This window comes from Hippoglossus hippoglossus, chromosome 7, assembly GCF_009819705.1.
Source record: "Hippoglossus hippoglossus isolate fHipHip1 chromosome 7, fHipHip1.pri, whole genome shotgun sequence".
In the NCBI taxonomy this organism is placed as follows: domain Eukaryota; kingdom Metazoa; phylum Chordata; class Actinopteri; order Pleuronectiformes; family Pleuronectidae; genus Hippoglossus; species Hippoglossus hippoglossus.
In genome coordinates this window covers 20,508,549-20,527,285 of record NC_047157.1, presented here as the reverse complement: position 1 = coordinate 20,527,285, position 18,737 = coordinate 20,508,549, and the positions used below count along the sequence as shown (strand labels likewise).

The window sequence follows — 18,737 nt, the reverse complement described above, 5'->3', positions numbered from 1 at the left end:
ATTGCTCTGCTGATTGGAGCAGAATATGACATGTGACGGTTACAATACATTTGGATGAAATGACTTTTCTTTACTTTTAATTGAGCCTGGCGATGCCTGTTAAAGCACAAAAAATAGTAAAGTACAACAGCGAAAAATATGAGAAATGAAAATATAATCTTTAAACTGCGGCTTTGAACTTTCTGTTACCATTTACCACAGAAAAACTGTAGTTTAAAGTACTGCTTAATAAAATACAAATGTTTTTACTCTTTCTTTCTGCCTTTTTTCAGTTTTATTTGAGCAGTTAATGTTGCGATCAAATCATCACTCATTTGACTGTGGTTCAGTGCTATAAACCTGTCATAAGGCATCAATTATATCTATATATAAACACTTGTGTTGACATTGATTCATCACCAGTTTATTGTTTTTAACTAAAAAAGAAAGTGCATTATGTATGAATGGTATTCTCATGAGGATCAGCTGTTTCTCACTTGGCCCTGACTTGCAATTTTTTATATACTCGTGATCAATTATTGATATATTCAACATTTCCCATACCCATATCGACAAAACAGACGAGAAAACAAACGAATGAGGCATTTCCGAAAATGTATAGAAAATGGACAATCGCTTGATGCAGCAGGGAAATGAAGAGTCTCGAATGCATCTTGCTTCTTTTCCGTCTCATCAGGTGCAGGTCGTAGATTGTACCTTTTTATACAGGACTGTGGAAAGATCCTAAACTTCGCTTCTAACCTGGACCTGAGTCAAATGTTCTCCAGTGATGACAAAGACAAAAATCGAAAAGTCCAAATATTCACTTTTTACAGCTGTAGTTTAAAGAATAAAATCAAAGCTGGGCTCGGCCAATAAGAGAACAAGTCAAATCAGCATGACTGCATACTATGTCGTACTGTGTACTACGTTTTGACTAATTACTTTCTGTCTACTTATGTGTTTACACCGGGGATCAGTGAGAAACAGCATTTCAGTCCCATCTGTTTCCTGTACAATAATGTTGACTTTGACTAGACTTTAACAAGTATGATTTAATTACTTTTGTTCAAAATGTGAAGAAAATAATTATTTTCTATAACTTTTATCGCCTAAAAGCCGTCAGTCTTTTTCCTGTACTCTAATTGTGTCGATGAGATTGAGAACGACGCCATTGTGGGTTTGTACCCGGTCGTATGTGATGGGAACTGTAGCACAGTTCAAAAGTTATTTGACTTGTTACTACGTTACACAGGACATCCCCCATACCTCACAGTGGTTTCACAATAAAATGTGTGAGTGGTTTCAGGGTTGTAAGAAAAGAGCACATGATGCAGCTGCTCGCAGGTCATGAACAAATGATTAAACCCCAAAAAAAGAGAACTGACTCATTAGGACTGTGATGAAATCCTAAAATTTTAGATCTTGACCAGCTGATCACACACTTCCCCTGAAGAACGTGTCCAACACTCACTGATTATTTTCAGCGCCCTCACTCGGAGTATCCCTACTGTGTGGCTGGCGAGCACACCTTTCCCCATCATCCCCCTGGGCTGTGATTGGCTGATGGGCTTAGAGGCTGAGGTGGTGCAGCAAATAGCACGAGCAAGTGGGCCGTTCTACTTTGCAGCTCGAGGGAGGTTAATGAGTGAAGGCGCTGGGCCATCAGCCAAACATGAGCAGCAATGCTAAGGCTCCCACAATGAGCCTGACTGTATTACCACTGAGCTCTGTCTAATTATACACTCCCAGAGAGAGAGAGAGAGAGAGAGAGAGAGAGAGAGAGAGAGAGAGAGAGAGAGAGAGAGCATATCAGGCAGGGGAAAGAAAAAGTTATCAAGTGTCACTGTGTGTCAGAGACTCACTGAGAGGCATGACTGCTGCAGATTGAAGTTGTAAGGGTGAGATAGAAGGTGTGTGTCAGCTGGAGTGAAGGAGAGAGGGAGAGGGAGAGAGGGAGGGAGGAAGGGGGCTGGAGAGATCAAGCTGGAGAGAAGGAGAGAAAGCACGCTCACAGGGACGTAGAGAGAGCAAAGAGGCGTTTAGAGAGTGAGAGGGAGGAGAGGCAGAGATAGGATGAAGGGAGGGAAGGCTGAGCGGTAGAGAGGAGGAAGACACTCGCTGTCTCTCAAAACTGGATATCTCCCTACGAGCCTGCTGCCGCCTGATCCAATGAGTAAACTCTCTGCTACTTGCTACGCAAAGGCACCCGGCAAGGTATGTGACCACACCACTTCCTCCTCCGAGTGTGTGTGTGCGTGTGTGTGTGTGTGTGTGTGTGTGTGTGTGTGTGTGTGTGTGTGTGTGTGTGTGTGTGTGTGTGTGTGTGTGTGTGTGTGTGTGTGTGTGTGTGTGTGTGTGTGTGTGTGTGTGTGTGAAGCAGAGAGGGAGCGCAGGTGTGTTGGCAACTTTGAATGAAGGGGTGAACACACTGTGCTCTGTGATTTGAAATGCTTTGAGGGAAACCAGTTTAGGAGTTAGTGTAACTGCATGTACAGCACATGTCATCCTGAGCCGGGTTAATTATAGGGAGAATATGTTTGTGTGTGTGTGTGTGTGTGTGTGTGTGTGTGTGTGTGTGTGTGTGTGTGTGTGTGTGTGTGTGTGTGTGTGTGTCTCATGTGTGTCAATGGGCTCTTCCTATGTGCTCATGTAAGGCAGCACCTGTGTGTGGGGGTGTTTGTACGCGTTGAGGAGAATGACACTGAGAGTGTGAACAAGAAGGAGTGTGTGAGGAAGACAGAAACACACACACATGCACAGAGCGAGAGCGAGAGAGAGGTGGAGGTTCATCACTCTGCCTGACAGCAGATCAGGACTTTCAGAATTAGAGCAGTGGGCTTAAATAGCCCTGGTCCAGAGATAGCCAGGGGCCCTGGAGGAGCCCGCTCTGACTGGGAGGGATGGATGTGAGATTTGGTGCGGGTGGGGGTAAAGACGAGTTGGGTAAAATTTGGGAAGGAGGCAGAGTGAGGGAGGGGGAGAAAGAGAGAGAGAGAAAACAGGAGATGCAGATGTTTGGGGGCATCTCCGGGGAAGAGCTCCTGCAGAATGTGCAGGTGTGCAGATGCGTCTAACTTCTCATTCAGTCAGAGTGCAGGATAAATCACATCCTCCAATTCAAACTTTGCAACTCCACTCATTCAGAGACTTCAAATCTGTCTGTTTCTGCATCTCTCCGTTTCCGGCTCTTTCATGTCCCTCCACCTTTCTCGCAGTTCTCGATGGAGAAATACTACGCCAGAGTGCGTGATTATGATTTTCTGTAAGTCTATTTCTGCCACAGCAGGCGTGTCCTTCTGCTGCAGTGATACCCCATATGCTGCACATAGGAACACTTCACAGGTTCAGACAGTTCTCGGCTATAGGAGACGCACAACATTCGTCCCTTGCAGACTTAATTTACTTAGCCTATATCAATTATGTGAAGGATCTGCTGGAGTGTACAGGAAGCGTTCTGTCACTGAGCGATTGCTCAGTTACAAAGAGTACAAAGGAGCGTTTATTTCTGGTATCTGGTAACGTCGGATTTGTCACTTTCACGTGAAAAAGGTGGGCCCCCCGTGTATCAGTGAGTTTGTGCTAAGGTGGGGCTCAAGTGACTTCAAAGGCCGCATCTCCTTCGATTATCTCATGTTGTATATTATCTTACCCAGACAAAAGACTGGAGCTTTACGTTACACTCCTGCTCTGCAGCAGAGCGTCTCCTTGTGAATGATGTAGAGATGACAAAGAGAAGCTGAACGTACATATGTTTATCTTTCCTAGGGGGGGGGGGGGGAATAGAAACACAACTTGTCCCTGTGGGCTGAATGGGGAACACGGCATGTTCTCCCATCCCCACGTTTCTTGGAGTGCTGTGGCCCTGAAGAGCAGAACGGGCCTCTTGTGGGAGAAGGTTGAGTGGCTGCTGGCCCTTTAAGAGGTCTATTTTTACAGGGGCACACTCATGCAAGGAGCGAGGCAGCACAGAGGAGGCAGTGGCACACCGAGACTCTCTCTGCTCACGGCCTCACTTGTGTGACTCCCCACAACACATCCTATACAGGACCCTGGGTGAGCGGCTGCAAGAGAGAGAGAGAGAGAGAGAGAGAGAGAGAGAGAGAGAGAGGAAGTCGTCAAACTTGTTCAGTCCCTAGAGGAGAAATGTGTTCTTTAAACGCCCAAATCATCAGAACTGGAGGTTTTCACCCAATAAGGAGTGGATTTCTCTGAAGTCTAAAAGTGATAATGAGTGGGAGCTCGCTATAAAGACACCCTTATGCACACTGTACACAAACGTGCCAACATTCCCACATACTTGTTTTGATATGCAGATAGCGATGAAAGAAATCTGAAAACATTCGTGCCCCCTTCTTACAAACACATAATGCACTTAAGTTAACTCACACCCACAGCCTCCTCGAAAGAACTGAGCACATTTCAGAACATTTTTTTCTACACACTCGGAGGTGCGCACACAGTGCAGTCCACCCACGTTAAATATTACTTATACATCCTCAATATCTGGACCTAAAATAATCTTCTCCTTATGCAATCTAAATGTTATATAATGCATGGCCTGTCATTATCACAGAGCTCCTTCACGCCCTGCTGTGCCTCTCCACCTACAGCACCACACACACACACACACACACACACACACACACACACACACACACACACACGCACACGCACACACACCACACAGACATACACCCTGCACCTTGTGTTGACAGTCATATACTCTACTCTAGCACTCTCACCCACGTTGAGTGTGTGCTCACAAACAGCCCGCCAGATAAGTGAGAGGGAAAGACAGAGAGCGTGGGCGGGGTGGGGGGGGACTGAAAGTGAAAGAGACATGAAGGGAGGACTTAGTCGAGTGTACATTCATGCAGAGACTGTGCGTTTGTGTGATTTTAACAATCGTTGTGTTTGGTGTGTGTGCCATGTGTGATTTCAGGGCCTTTGTGTTGAAGGCTTTTCCTGTCTTGAGGCCACACACCATAACCGCACATAAACTTGTTCGTGTGATCATTTTTTTTCTACGTCCCTGTTCCTCTTCCGAGTCTCAGAGAGCGGGGAAACACTCACCAGTTCATTAACTCTCGCTGTCACTTCCAGTCACACACAAGCTTGCATGTCTTTGCATGTCAAAGTCGAGCTCCAGTCCTTCCTCATGTGTGGATATATCTCTAAAAGCTCCCCTATAATTAGAAATGTACATTAAACGGAGCAGTTCACATCATTTTTTTAAAGTATCCTGAGAACTGACAAGTCGAGCAAATTATGCACATCTGCTATGTGTCAACACATGGAGGCATAGAGAGCTCCACATCACAACTCACCTGCCTTAGGAAAGCAGTTACCAACAAATTGTACAGCAGAAATTAAAATATTTGTTGGATTTAAATCGGTTCTTCATTTACAAACATTTGAGTCGGTCAAGGCGTGGCCGCTGTTCCCAGATCAGCGCTCTCACAGTGGGAGAATTGGCTTGGGAAGCTCAGCTGAGGAACCAAGAGGGTGATGAATAATCCCAGACAGATGCAAGTGTTTGAATACAGCTGACACCACGCCAGACGACTTTGAGGTGGCAGACGCACCTGACGGCTGCGGTGCGGGAAGGAGCAGGAAGTGATATTTCATAGGATGCCTTCGCTTTCAGATCCTAACGTGTGAGGACGCGGCGGATGTGGAAACGTGGGATCCGTCAGTTATCTGCGTCTTTCGCTGCTTTGTGTTCGCGCGGATCGTTTTCTTTGGCTTTGACTCGTGAACATTTGTGTATGATCAAGCAGTATGTTCTCCTCCTCCTCCTCCACACTTCATCTACAATGGGGGTCGACGACCTTTCAACCTCGCCACCCACCTCTTACACCTACAGTTTTTTTTCAGCCGGGCTTGTCTTTCTGCGTGCTGCACGAGGCGCAAATACATCTGCTCTCTTGAACAGCAGATCCGACGTGGACATAAACACAATATATCACACAGTATCTGTGTCACCGTACAGAAGGTGTAACATCTGAGACATCCGGTAGCCTGTAGTGTCAACAGTGTCCTGACAGCTCGTCCTGAAGATGGAGGTGTTTGACCTTCTACCTTTGTAGCAATGCTTTTAAATCAATTATCAAAACATTTTACTTTAATAATGATAATAATTTGACTTTTATAAGATAAGATAAGATAAGATAAGATATGTTAAGATAATATAAGTTAATCCTACAGTGGGAAAATTTGGGGAAAACGTTACAGCCAGAAAGAGACATTAGTAAAGTAATAATAATTAACGTGGAATTCTTTTAAATGGAAGGAGATGTAAAAAATCTGAAAAGATATATAAATGGAATATTATTTGCAAATAGCTGAGTGATATAGGTTCTCTCTCACATGGAGCTGGGACTGTCCCTGTATTCATTTAGACAAAACAGCATTAAACCCACTCAATATCATTACAGCATCTTCTATAAGACGGGTGTGTGCGTGTGTGTGTGTGTGTGCTCTTGTACAGCTGTCTTTGTGAGGACCAGTTTGAGTCTACAACCTACGGAGTGAGGACATTTTGGCCGGTCCCCACTTTGTGACCCCCCTTTAATGGACTGTTTGGGGGTTAAGACTTGGTTTTAGGGTTAGGATTAGAATTAGGTTTAGGTTAGGTTAAGGCTTAGGGTTAGGGTTATTAATTTAGTTTGGATGGTTAGGGTTAGGGTAAGGGGCTAGGGAATGAATTATGCCAATGAGTGTCCTCACTAAGATAGCGATGTGTGTGTGTGTGTGTCTGTGAGAGACCGGGTAGCAGAGGGGGGGGGGGGGGGGGGGGGGGGGGTTTGTAGAGCAATGGCAATAATGATGGTGTATAGCAATGTTGCCTTGAATGTTGCCACTGATAAAGGTACTCGTGACAGGATCTGTGAAACCAGTCTAGACAGTCTCTCTGAAAATGAATGGCACTCGAGCTACCATGGCCAGACCAGGCTGTGTGCTCCCTCTCCATGGAGATACCATCACTGTGTTTGCTTACAGCTCGCTGACATTTTACTGCAAAACCAGACATCCGACGGAAAGCCTGTTTGATTGGCAGACGCCAGGGGACAGTGCCGAAACCCACAAATCTTTGGAATGAAAAGTAATCCCTCTCCTTTTTCCCACACACACACACGCTCTTGTCCTCGCTCTTTTCAAGCTGTTTCTACCCCGTCGGACTTTGTTTCTCACTCTCACTCTTTCCCCCTCTCCTTTACTATTCATTTCAATTTTATTTTATCTGTATAGCGCCAAATCATAATATATATTATCTCAAAGCCCTTTACATAGAAGGACAAGACCTTTAAATTTATAGAGAAACAGTTCCCACAATGAGCAGCACTTTGGCGAATGTGAACAGAAAAAAACCTCTCATTAACTGGAACAAACCTCTTGAACCTTCAGAGAGAGAGACAGAGAGAGAGAGAGACTATGGGAGGGAAAGGTTATTAGCATGTAGTAAAATAAATAAATGTTGGGGCAGAGAAACAGAAAGAAGGAGAGAAGTGCATGATGGGAGTTCCCCCAGCAGTCGAGGCCTGTAGCAGCATGACTAAGGGCATAGTTCAGGACTCACCTGATCCAGCCCAAACTACAGGCTTTATCGAAGAGGATTGTTTTAAGTCTAACCTTAACTGTAGAGATTGTGCCCGAACCCAGAGTGGGAGCTGGCTCCACGGGAGAGGAGCTAGGCAGCTGAAGGCTCTACTTCCCATTCCACTCTTACTATCCTCCACCCCCCCCACTTAACCCATAAGCTACTGATCTCATCTCTACTGATGAGAGTTCTTCTCACAGGGCTCTGAGTTGGACCAATCGTGTCACAGACTAGTGAGAGGGGCTCATAGTAAAAAAAGTTAGACAACAAATGGCGGCCCAAAGGCATGACTGTGCATCAGCAGTATGTGACATCATCAAGAAAACTGCTGTCACATAAGCACAGTGGCACATTGCACGTTTGTTTTTTCATTGTCTTCGTGACGCGTGTGATCGAGCTGAAACCAAACTCTGCCCTTTGCGGTTGAAAGTGTATCCGGTGCGGACGCCTCATATTAACGGACTGCGATAATGTAAAATGTGCAAAAATGAAACTCTCATCAGCAAACACTGAAATGTCAACGAATGACAGCAAAAATGACACAAGAAAAATATCCGCCGCGAGCAGAATACCTGTCACCTCTGCGGTTTGTTCGCTGCTGACCTGTGGCTGCACACTCCAGAGAGCGAGGGACACAGGAAGACGGCCACAGTCTGCCGTGGTCAACGAGCTGGAGGAATTTTGGCTTCTGCTGACTGGCTGACCTGCATGTAATTAGTCAAGTCATATTTTTAACTGATATTGCGTAAAAGCCAGCTTAAGGAGCCATAGCTGCCCTATTTATACCCTAGGGGCTAATGGCCTGCACCACCACACAGGGGGATTTCCTCCCAGAACTATACTAAGCCTTCCTTAGGCCGTACCAGTTAGGATTCACCGGGATTAACCCAGCAATACATTACAGGCGTCACCCTCTAGTCTGCATCATACACACTGTACTGTCTTCCCCTCAGCTTCTTATCTCGCAGTGTGTCTGTATATGAATCTGCTTTTCAGATCGTTGTATGCACTGTTTATTTTGCTGCACTTTCAGAGCACATGTGTTAATATTAAGTTTTAATACAAAAACTGCAGATATTTTCATTAATGTTGTGCCACAGGAAGACGTGCATGTCGGATCAAGAGTCTGCACAAACAACACGTTTGAGGAAATGCTTATTTTGCATGCGTGTGTGTCTGTGCACAGGCAGTATCTCCTGTGCGTGTGTGTTAGTGTGTGTATGTGTGGGTGTTAATAGTAACTCCTGAGCCATAAGCCCATCCTCATTGTGGTTGAGCCTGCTGCGGGCAGGGCTGCTGGCTCATCCTGTCGAAGAATGGGTCAGGGCCCTTGGAGACTGACCTGGCCTTTTGCCCATTAAGCTATCACCCGTATCACCCTGTCCTTTTATCAGCTTAGCCCGGCTCCTTGTGGAGTAAGCCACCACACAAGGCTCGTAGTACTTCCCTCCTCCACCCCCATCCATCCATCCATCCATCCATCCATCCATTCATCCATCCATCTATCCCTTCCCACTTCTTCAACTCTCCCTCTAAGACTTAAGAAGTTGTTTGCTCACTATCTATCTATCTATCTATCTATCTATCTATCTATCTATCTATCTATACATCTATCTATACATCTATCTATACATCTATCTATACATCTATCTATACATCTATCTATACATCCATCTATCTATCTCTTTAAACATCTATCTTTCTCTTTATACGTCTATATATCTATATATGTATACATCTATCTATCTCTCTATACATCTATCTATCTCTTTATACGCCTATACATCTATCTTTCTATCTCTGTATACGCCTATACATCTATATATCTATCTATGTATACATCTATCTATCCGTGTGGCGTGTCCTCTACCCCTCCTCACCTCCTCCTGTTCTCCTCTACTCTCTCCTCTGTTCAGATCTGTTACATTCAGCAACAAATTTCTGCTGCATCAGATGTCCATCATAGATCCACACTCAGCCTGAAACGTGATCAGACACCCGATACGAGGCTACGCGTGAAGAATGGTAAAAAACAAAAGGAAAGAAAGAGTGAAATAGCTTTTTAATAAATTTAAAAACAGTCCAGAAGCTCAGACAGTATATAATGTTCCTTTAGAATCTGCTGAGGGGTTAAATCCACTCACCTGTACTCACCTTGTACATCAATGTTTCTTTTTTTGGGGGGGTTGTAGTCTGACATATCCGACCTTTCTTGTCAAGGCCTGACCCTCTGTGTGTGTGTGTAAATGTGTGTGTGTGTGTGTGTGTGTGTGTGTGTGTGTGTGTGTGTGTGTGTGTGTGTGTGTGTGTGTGTGTGTGTGTGTGTGTGAGTGAGATTAAAAAGTACAATGTCAGGTAAAGAGACAGACAGCCACAGCTTAATGAAATGCAGAGAGAGTGTACTCCAAAGGCCTCAGTGGTGCCAGAAATGACTGACAGCACAGTACGACTCCACGGTGTTATTGCTTGTGTTGATGTCTGTCTGTGTGTGAGAGAGAGAGTGTGTGTGTGTGTGTGTGTGTGTGTGTGTGTGTGTGTGTGTGTGTGTGTGTGTGTGTGTGTGTGTGTGTGTGTAAACGATAAGCTAAATATCTAAAATTGTGCTTGTATAAGCACAGCACAACAGTCATTTCTATATCTCCACATTGTGGTAAATACTCTTTGATGAACTCAGTCTTTGAATCTATTTGCTTCTTTTTCACTATGACTGGACCATTACATCAAAACCTATTTTGACTAGTGTTATGACATATCTAGGAAAACTGTATTGTTTTTTATTAAAGACTATATAGTTTTAAATTGAGATTGCGATGTCAGAGGTATTGATTTTTGGTGGGGAAATTCATTATTTAATTATTTTTAATTATTATCTTTAATTATGTATTCATGTATTTTTACTTTAATGTTTTAATCATAAAAGTATGATTACTCAGTGACTTGCTGAACTCAAGATTTAATATCAGTTAAATATTTAAATCAATTTGTGAGTTTATCTTGAATAATTATTGGACTATTTTATTTAAATGGAAATGCTAAGTCTGATACCTGATGACCTCACCATATGCTTTAATATCAGAACAAAAAAATGTTTGTAGGAGAAACTTTATTTTTAAATGCAGCCAATTTTACAGTTTTATATTAGTTATTAAGAAATAAAAAATTAAAAAAAGTAATTACAGTAAAATGAACAATTTTGTGTTGTACCTCATACATTTATTTATTAATTATTAAAATGTTTTTATAATTTATTTATAGCCCAACAATTAGACAGTGTTTTTGTTTTTCTGATTATTGATTTGATTTAGATGTGACATTAACAAGTGGACCCCACTATCATAAATAGAACCATTATTTTGTTTAATATAATCTCAACTCCCGACACGAAAAGATCTCTGTGTCATAAAATTTGGTGTCTATAATGAATCCATACAAGTACAACAAATAACAGAGCAGACAGCACTTGTGCCCACACAACCTCAGCGCGCACAAGCCTCACACAGCATTCACTTTGAAAACTAAGAAAGAGTCAGACGAGACTTTCTTGTCAATTGTCACCTCGGCGCGAGGATGTTTCAGCGTGGCCTTCAGGCTGATGTGTCTGCACACCTCCAAGTCTGATTAGCTTTCCATTCCATTGAGGCTGAGAAGTTAGACAAGGTTAACCTCTAATTTACTGTTGCTGGATATGATTCTGTGTTTGGCTCTGTGCTCCGACGGCTTCGATGAATTGCTTGTAGAAATGTGAAAGAAAATAAATATTGCTTTTTACAATTTAAGATTTAGATTGCTTCATTAAATCCTATTTCTCCCTGTGCTCCAATTTATGTTTTGGCTCCTGTATTGCATTTCTGTGCCGATAATTAACATAAGCTTGTTTGAATTGAGGTTTGGCCCTGTTTCTTTGACGAGGAGCAGACAGGGTTATTTGCATAGCATTGCATTTCCAACCTTGGGCCTGTTTATTATTTTGTAAAAGGTTTTTATACTGACAGGTTTCAGACTTCTTGCTGGAAATGAACTACACTGCTCTTACCAATTCAGCCCTATGGCACGCCGGCCATACCGACACACTTTGCTTTACACCGGCTGAATCACTGAAGCAATCAATCAGGGTGTGCATGCATATGAAGTAACAGAGTGTGTGTGTGTGTGTGTGTGTGTGTGTGTGTGTGTGTGTGTGTGTGTGTGTGTGTGTGTGTGTGTGTGTGTGTGTGCGTATGAAGTCAAATCAAATTTATTTGTTCAAGCTCTTTTGACAGGAAGGTTAATCACAAATTGGTTTGATGAGAACAAAGGACACAAAGTCCGACAAAATCTACCGATAAACAAAAAGTACCAAAAGTTGTGTGTGTAAGTGTGTGTTTGTGTGTGTGTGTGTGTGTGTGTGTGTGTGTGTGTGTGTGTGTGGTTTAGTTTTGAGTCAGAGCCCAAGTCTGAGAGTGTGTGTGGGATGAGCCTCCCACCATGTCCCTCCCTATCTCTCATCAACTGTGTCTCTGCCGCCCCTCCATCCCTCCCTCTCTTTGATGAGCCAACATGTCGTCTGAAACATGTTCATGGGAAACACACACCAATGATTTGATTACTGATTAATTGATTGATTCACGACTTTTCATGCATTTAACTGGTGCAACTTTGGTGAAAAGCGTAACATCAGACAGCACAAAGGCAGCATATAGTCACGTATATAATGTGTTTGTGCTGCATCCTTGACTGTCTGTCTGTGTGTGTTTGTGTATGTATATGTGTGTGTGTGTGTGTGTGTGTATGTGTGTGTGTGTGTATGTGTGTGTGTGTGTGTGTGTGTGTGTGTGTTTGTGTATGCATAACGTATATATGTGTGTGTGTGTGTGTGTGTGTGTGTGTGTGTGTGTGTGTGTGTGTGTGTGTGTGTGTGTGTGTGTGTCTGCATATTTGTATCCCTCACAGTGATTAAAGCAAGTGGGCGGCAGCAGCAACTGGTCTGCCTATGTGGCTCTGCTTAGCAGACATGTTTCTCACTGCTAGATATTACTCATTTCCTCAGCCCTTTGCACACGCAAGCACACACACACACACACATTCTTGACACACACACACACTCACATACACAACTGACACAGAGACGGATAGCAGTGCTCTCAGTTCTTTCCCTCAGTTCGGTGGGCTTGCTGGTGTTATTTCATGCGTGCAGAGATCAGAGTCAGTGTGTAGCTGGAGGCTGCTGATATCTGCGGGTGTTGGAACAGGCGGTGGTGTTGTGGAGGAGCAGTGTAGCCCAGTGAGGAGCTGAGGAGTGGGTTGACCCTCTGGGAGGACTGGAATATGAATGACGGCCAAATGCCGGGACGTCTGCTCAACCCGCACTGAGGTCAGTCTAACATCACATCACAGCAACTGCCGGCTCCATCATCGTCTGTCTGCTCGCACATTCTCTCACTGCTCTTTTTGAACTGGAGAGCTGCTGTTTGATGTCTTTATCTGTTTCAGGTAGCACTGCTGAATTATTATTATTTATTGTTTCTTTGATTGAAACAGGGGAAACTAGTCACTAACAATCTGTAGTTCTGCTTTTAAGAGGTTCGCAGTTATGAAGGGTGCACCTTTAATATTTCTCCTGAGCAATTCATGCAGAGAAAAGGCGGGATGAGATGGAGCCGTGCAAATCAATGTGTCAAATTTGACTGTTGCATGAGAGCAAGTTGAGAGTAAGTTGAAGAAAACTTGCATTTTACATTTTAATGTAAAAATGTTCATGCCAGTTGTTTTAGTTTGTGTTTCATTATCAGTTTTAGGGAAATAAATGTGCATCCGTGCTTACATAGCATGTAAAAAGGCCTTAAGGAGTCATTTGTTGGAAGGAAAGTGCAACAACATTATTACTGTGATCTGTTGGAGTGGATATTTAAATACTTCAACCACTGTAGCCCCAGATCAACTCTAGCGCTGCGTGCATGTGTGCACAGTGTGGGAGGGTTCTGTTAGAAGACGGTTCTCTGCAAACTCCTCCACATGCACAAGTGCGATCGTTGTTTTCTTGTTCTTTTTTGGCAAGTTTAATGCATCAGCAACCTTTTTTTTTTTTACAAGCGCTGTCAAAAGAGTCATTTCAGGACAAAGACACACAGCAGATTTTTATCAATTTGAAAGATTTTGATTCTTGAGTGCAGCAGTGGAGAGGACTTACGGGGGAAAAAAACATGAATACTTTTGACAAATGCAGACCTTTTGAATACTGTGTGCAACTTGAAAATGTATTTTGACATTTTATAATTATTGTTATGGAAACCTGTCTTGTAATTTAACTGGCATATTTCTTTTTATAGTAGAAATTGTAGTATTTTCATTCTAATTATTTAGTCAATAAATTAGTTATTTGTGAAGATGGGCTATGCAAATTTAATTTCATTGATTGATTGATAATAATTAATTTGATAGAGATCTGATTATTCTTCAAGGAATATTGATAGAAATTACACTTATATAAGGAATAACTTTTTGTTGTCGCTGCTGCCTGAAGCGCTGAACTCTGCAGAACATCATTTTTCATGTAAGCCTTCAGGTCAATGGGTTCGGTCAGCACCGGAAACCATGTAATGTCTCAGCTGAACTGAAAATATATCAGTGAAGCCGGACTTATATAATATTTCCCATCTTGACAGCAACGTCCTAATTCACCTAATAACTGCCAAAAACAACTGTTCATCATAAACATTTCACACGTCTGAATCCATCGCAGCCCTGCTGTCAGTGTCTGGAACAATAACTCTCCCCTCCTCTCACCACCCAGTTTTCAGTTTTCCACTCAGATGCACAAACAGCTTGCTCCACGCTAACACTTATTCTGTTTTTGGACCAAATCACTTGATGAGCAACAGTTTACCCGCCTCTCCACGGAGTATCCCCATCTAACCTCTCCAAACGAATGGATGTGTGTGCGGACGCAGTTGCCATGGTGACAGTGTGGCGGATGGTGAGACGGCAGGGAGTTGGTAGGCTGTTGAGACAGACTTGCGGGTGAGCGTGGGGCTGAGTGCCATCGTGGCGCTGTGGTGTTGTGGCGGCGGAGGGAGCAGGGACGGCGGTGGTGGTGGTGGTGGAGGGAACAGCTGGGCTGGCGCTGCGGCGGCCATCACTTCAGAAAAGCCCATTTAGACGCTGGGAGAAGAATTAGTAGAGCTCCCCCGCACTTCTCACTGAATGAAACAAGGCTGCAAAATCTCTGACACATTCGAGGACTCGAACACAAACACACACACACACAAAGACCTAAACAAATAAACACTTTCACACATTTCCACCAACAAAAAAAAATCTGCACAAACATGGCACACATGCATGCACTCACGCAAACTGTCACACACACTTCCCCACACCCCTGCTGTGACACATAATTAATATGCTGAGACACACACCCTGTACGCACAACCACTGGTGGCAATATCAACAGTGTTTCTTCAGCTTTTGGGTGGGTGGTGACCAGCTTTGCCTATCACTGGGGGAGTAAGTACAGCCGCCCGAGGGAGTGTTTGTGTGTCTGCTGCTGTCCAAGTGTGTCTGTCTGAAAGAAGAAGGGGCGGGGGGGTGGGGTAGTAGTAAGCTTATATAGAATACAGAGAACTCCCCGGGGGTGTCGTGGGGGTGGCTCATGAAAGTGGTACAAAAACATAGCTACATATTCCAATCATCCCCCGAGAGTCAGAGATGAAAACTCTCCTGCTGTGAGTGTGTGTGTGTGTGTGTGTGTGTGTGTGTGTGTGTGTGTGTGTGTGTGTGTGTGTGTTCTGCCTCTGAACTTCATTGGCTACAAAATGTATTTATAGCCCACATGTGGGAGTAATGTGTTTTGAATAAAACGAGTAAGTCGGGTACTTTCACTCCCACCACAGTGCACGCAGGTAATGACTAATTAGTGACAGCCATCAGGAAGCTAAGAGTTTCTGACCTTTTTCAAGTAGCTCTGGATGAAGGAGTCGCTGGATGATTTGTCTCCACCAGTCTGAATCTCCCTTTCTTCTGTTTCTCTCCCTTCCCTCCCTTTTTTCCCTCATATCTGCGTCTGTCCTCGTTCATCCTCTAGGTGAGTGGCGCTCCAGTGCAAGAGAACCAGCAGTGATCCGACAGTGATGCTGTGTAGCAGCCCTCCGCTCTGTCTGCCCCGTTCGTTCTCCCGCGAGGCCCATGTGACCTAGCCTACACCCGCACACAGGGGGCCCCCACTGCCGCTGGAGCCCACCCATGAATCCCAGCCCCGACCGCGGCAAAGAGTGCCTCCCTCCCAAGAAGAGGGAGTCTCGGCAGGGATCGACAGAACACCACATCACTTTGGACGAGTTCAAACCCCCTGTGCCGCTCCGAAGTCGGCCCAGCACAGGCAGAGGGGAGGGGGGCAGGGAGGCCAGTGACAGGGATCGAGCTCTGACGAACCCGAACCCCCATCTTCTCCACACTCCATCCCTTCCTGCTCCTGCACCATGCCTCCCCCTATCCCTCCCATGGCACCTGGGCTACTCTCCCTCTGTCTCTCTTCCCCTTTTCCCAGGGCAGATCGGCGAGAGGAGAAGCTCAGGGTCTCCCGCCTGGAGAGATGATCCTCTCTCCTCACCCCTTCCCCAGTCCTCCAGATGGCTCAGAGGGGAGGGTTCCCTCTCCTTGCCATCTCCATCATCTTCCTCCTCGGCTTCGTCCTTCAAGACTCCTTTCCCTGCCGATTCAAGAGAGATGTGGTCCTATGTCAATAGCGGCCGGCGCGACTACAACTCCTCTCTCTTCTCCCCATCATACTTGTTTAGCCACCATTCTCTCTACCCCCAAGACCCAAGCTTAGTTGATGCCAGACACAGGTACCTCAGCAAGAGGCCCAACGGCTTGGATGGGCCAGGCAGCAGGACTGTCTCGACCTCCAGGGCTCTGCTCACAGGAGAGTACGGGAATGAGAGCAGCAGAACCAGGCTGGACTTCAGTCCACACAGCTCCCATACCAATGGTGGACGGAGACAGCAGGAGGATCCTACCTCCCACCACCATTCTGGAGGGCCATTTTTGTTAGACCCTCAAACTCAGGAGGACCCTGAGCCACATTCCTCACTGCAGGACAGACATCCGCATGGTATAGTTAAGACAGGCTCAAATTTACTCTCCTCCAGTCCCCTCGGAGCAGACCCCAGGGCTGGTAGAGGGGGACAACTGGACCCCATAGGGGCCACACCAGCTGAAGCCCAGATCTACTACTCTTTGGGATCAGTGTGCCACCCCAGCCCTCAGCCCTACCCACACTATAGCCCCTCAGGAACACCTCTGTACAACCTGCACAGGGAGCCGGGCCCCAGGCAGCACAATCTAAAGAACTCACCTCACTCACCCCTGGGTCCGCCTAACAGCCATGAAAGGTTGCAAAGAGACTGGGAAAGAGACCAAGAAAGAGACAAAGTCTCGCAAAGGGACAGGGAGCGAGCTAAAGACAAAGAGAAGCACCTACAGCATGACAAAGACCAAGAAAGGGACAGACAGCGCGAGAGACGACGGGACAGAGAAAAAGACAGAGGGACGGAGTCGTCTCCCTCCCATCTTCACACCCCACCCCCAGCACTTCACCCATCTCCCCCAGCGCTCCTACCTCACTTCGCCAAGGGTTCTCTGATCGAGTTGGCCAGCGGGCGGTTGAAGCGAGTGGAGGAGCTGCGGACCGAGGACTTCCTGAGGAGCGCCGACACCTCCTCTGAGTTCCACCTCAGCACCTGCACCGTGCTGCTGATTGCCCCCAGCAACGCCCAGGGATTCAGCCACCTGCAGGTCCACCTCACGGACCGCAACACTCAGGTCAGCTTTCTCTACAGAAGTACACAAGTACTCTTAACTGCATGACATGATGAGTACTTTTGAGTAAGTACATGAGTATGGTGGTGCACTTTCAGTTAATACAATTTGTTGTAATAATGTGTGTAACAATGTTGTGTGTTTTTTTGTAGGAGTTACTGAAGGTCTTGGCGGAGTATCCATTCTTTGTGCAGGACCGAGGCTGGTCTTCTTGCAGTCCCCAGAGAACCACGCAGCTGTACGGCCTGCCCTGCCGCCAACTCGTGGAGGGGGACGTCTGCCTGGCCCTCACCCCGACGCCCAGCCAAACCCACCGGACACACACGCGCACCGGCTCCAGGGCGCACCGCACGCAACTTCCCCCCAGGGCTACAGGGGAGTCCAGCAGCTCGCACAGGGAGGAGATGCCACCTCCACCTCCTCCGCCCCCTCTTCCTCACCACCACCCACCTCCTCCCGCTGCAGCCCCGCCACGCACTCTGGCCGCAGAGCCCCTCGCTCGAGAGCAGCCACGTGCACGCAAGCGCCGCTGGTCTGCCCCTGACGCCCTTCCCTCAACCGGAACTGATGAAAGCCTCCTGGATTTACCTCATAGCTCCAAGTTGATGAAGTGGCAGTAGAAACTTGCACACGCATACATATACATGCACACTGACACACACACATGAGTACACACACACACCCTCCTTGTCTCTGTTGCACCCACAAAGACAAACAATGGAGAGACCTCAAGGCAGGGTTGCAGGGAAGGAATAAAAAATAAAAACAGTAGAGAATTTACGGGTGTCCACACTGCAGGAGCAGCAGCTGAAGGATTTCTGGACGGCTCCTTACAGATGCACTGAAGACGTTTAGTGAGACAATCAAGCACTTGTCTGTATTCACTTTGTTTTTGTAATGATTGTCGCACACACCTACTTACTGACAGTGTTTTCTGCAGGGTATCAACTTTCAGTCAGTGTTATGAAAGTAAACGCTATCGAGGAAGTGCAGACATATACGAACGAAATTTGACTATACATATTACAGATGTTATATACAGTAAATATGCTAAACAGATTTAATGCAATCTTCTCTGTCAATTTCCCAATGCATTTTATTTTTTATTTTTTTCTCTATATTGTTTTTCTTGCTTCCGAGCCGATGTCTTAAGTGTCGGCCTGGGCGGGCAAGTTGAATGTACGAGCAAATTCTTCGCCTTTTTTTATTCTCATCGCCAGGAGTCGTTTCAAAACAATTGTTCGTCAAGGCATTACCCTCCAATATGTTCTTAACATTATCTCTGAGAAAAGGGAGAACACTAATGAAAATTGCGTAACAGACAATCCCACCCACACAGACAGGTCTGTGCCACATCGCC

The 18,737-nt window shown here is 45.5% G+C and overlaps 1 protein-coding gene across 4 annotated transcripts; it reads left to right on the top strand.

The window, feature by feature from the left end:
• Positions 1-1,755: 1,755 nt before the first annotated feature.
• Positions 1,756-18,606, top strand: zmp:0000000926 (zinc finger CCCH domain-containing protein 13). 4 transcript variants are annotated; one of them, XM_034589671.1, is made up of 3 exons: positions 1,756-2,196; positions 15,642-17,380; positions 17,530-18,606. In XM_034589671.1, exons 2-3 carry the CDS (start codon positions 15,800-15,802, stop codon positions 17,995-17,997), a joined length of 2,049 nt encoding a protein of 682 aa, XP_034445562.1. In that variant the 5' UTR covers positions 1,756-2,196; positions 15,642-15,799; the 3' UTR covers positions 17,998-18,606. The 4 variants fall into 4 exon arrangements, with proteins under 4 accessions (XP_034445562.1, XP_034445563.1, XP_034445565.1 ...); XM_034589672.1 differs by lacking the exon at positions 1,756-2,196 and adding an exon at positions 12,614-12,932; XM_034589674.1 differs by lacking the exon at positions 1,756-2,196 and adding an exon at positions 12,992-13,051.
• Positions 18,607-18,737: the final 131 nt, after the last annotated feature.

What these genes read in the sequence shown, in the direction of transcription:
- zmp:0000000926 (XM_034589671.1), top strand. Translation starts at nt 15,800, where the DNA reads ATGAATCCCAGCCCCGACCGCGGCAAAGAGTGCCTCCCTCCCAAGAAG. An exon ending in TCACGGACCGCAACACTCAG is followed by an intron (nt 17,381 to 17,529) that starts GTCAGCTTTCTC and finishes GTTTTTTTGTAG; the next exon opens with GAGTTACTGAAGGTCTTGGC.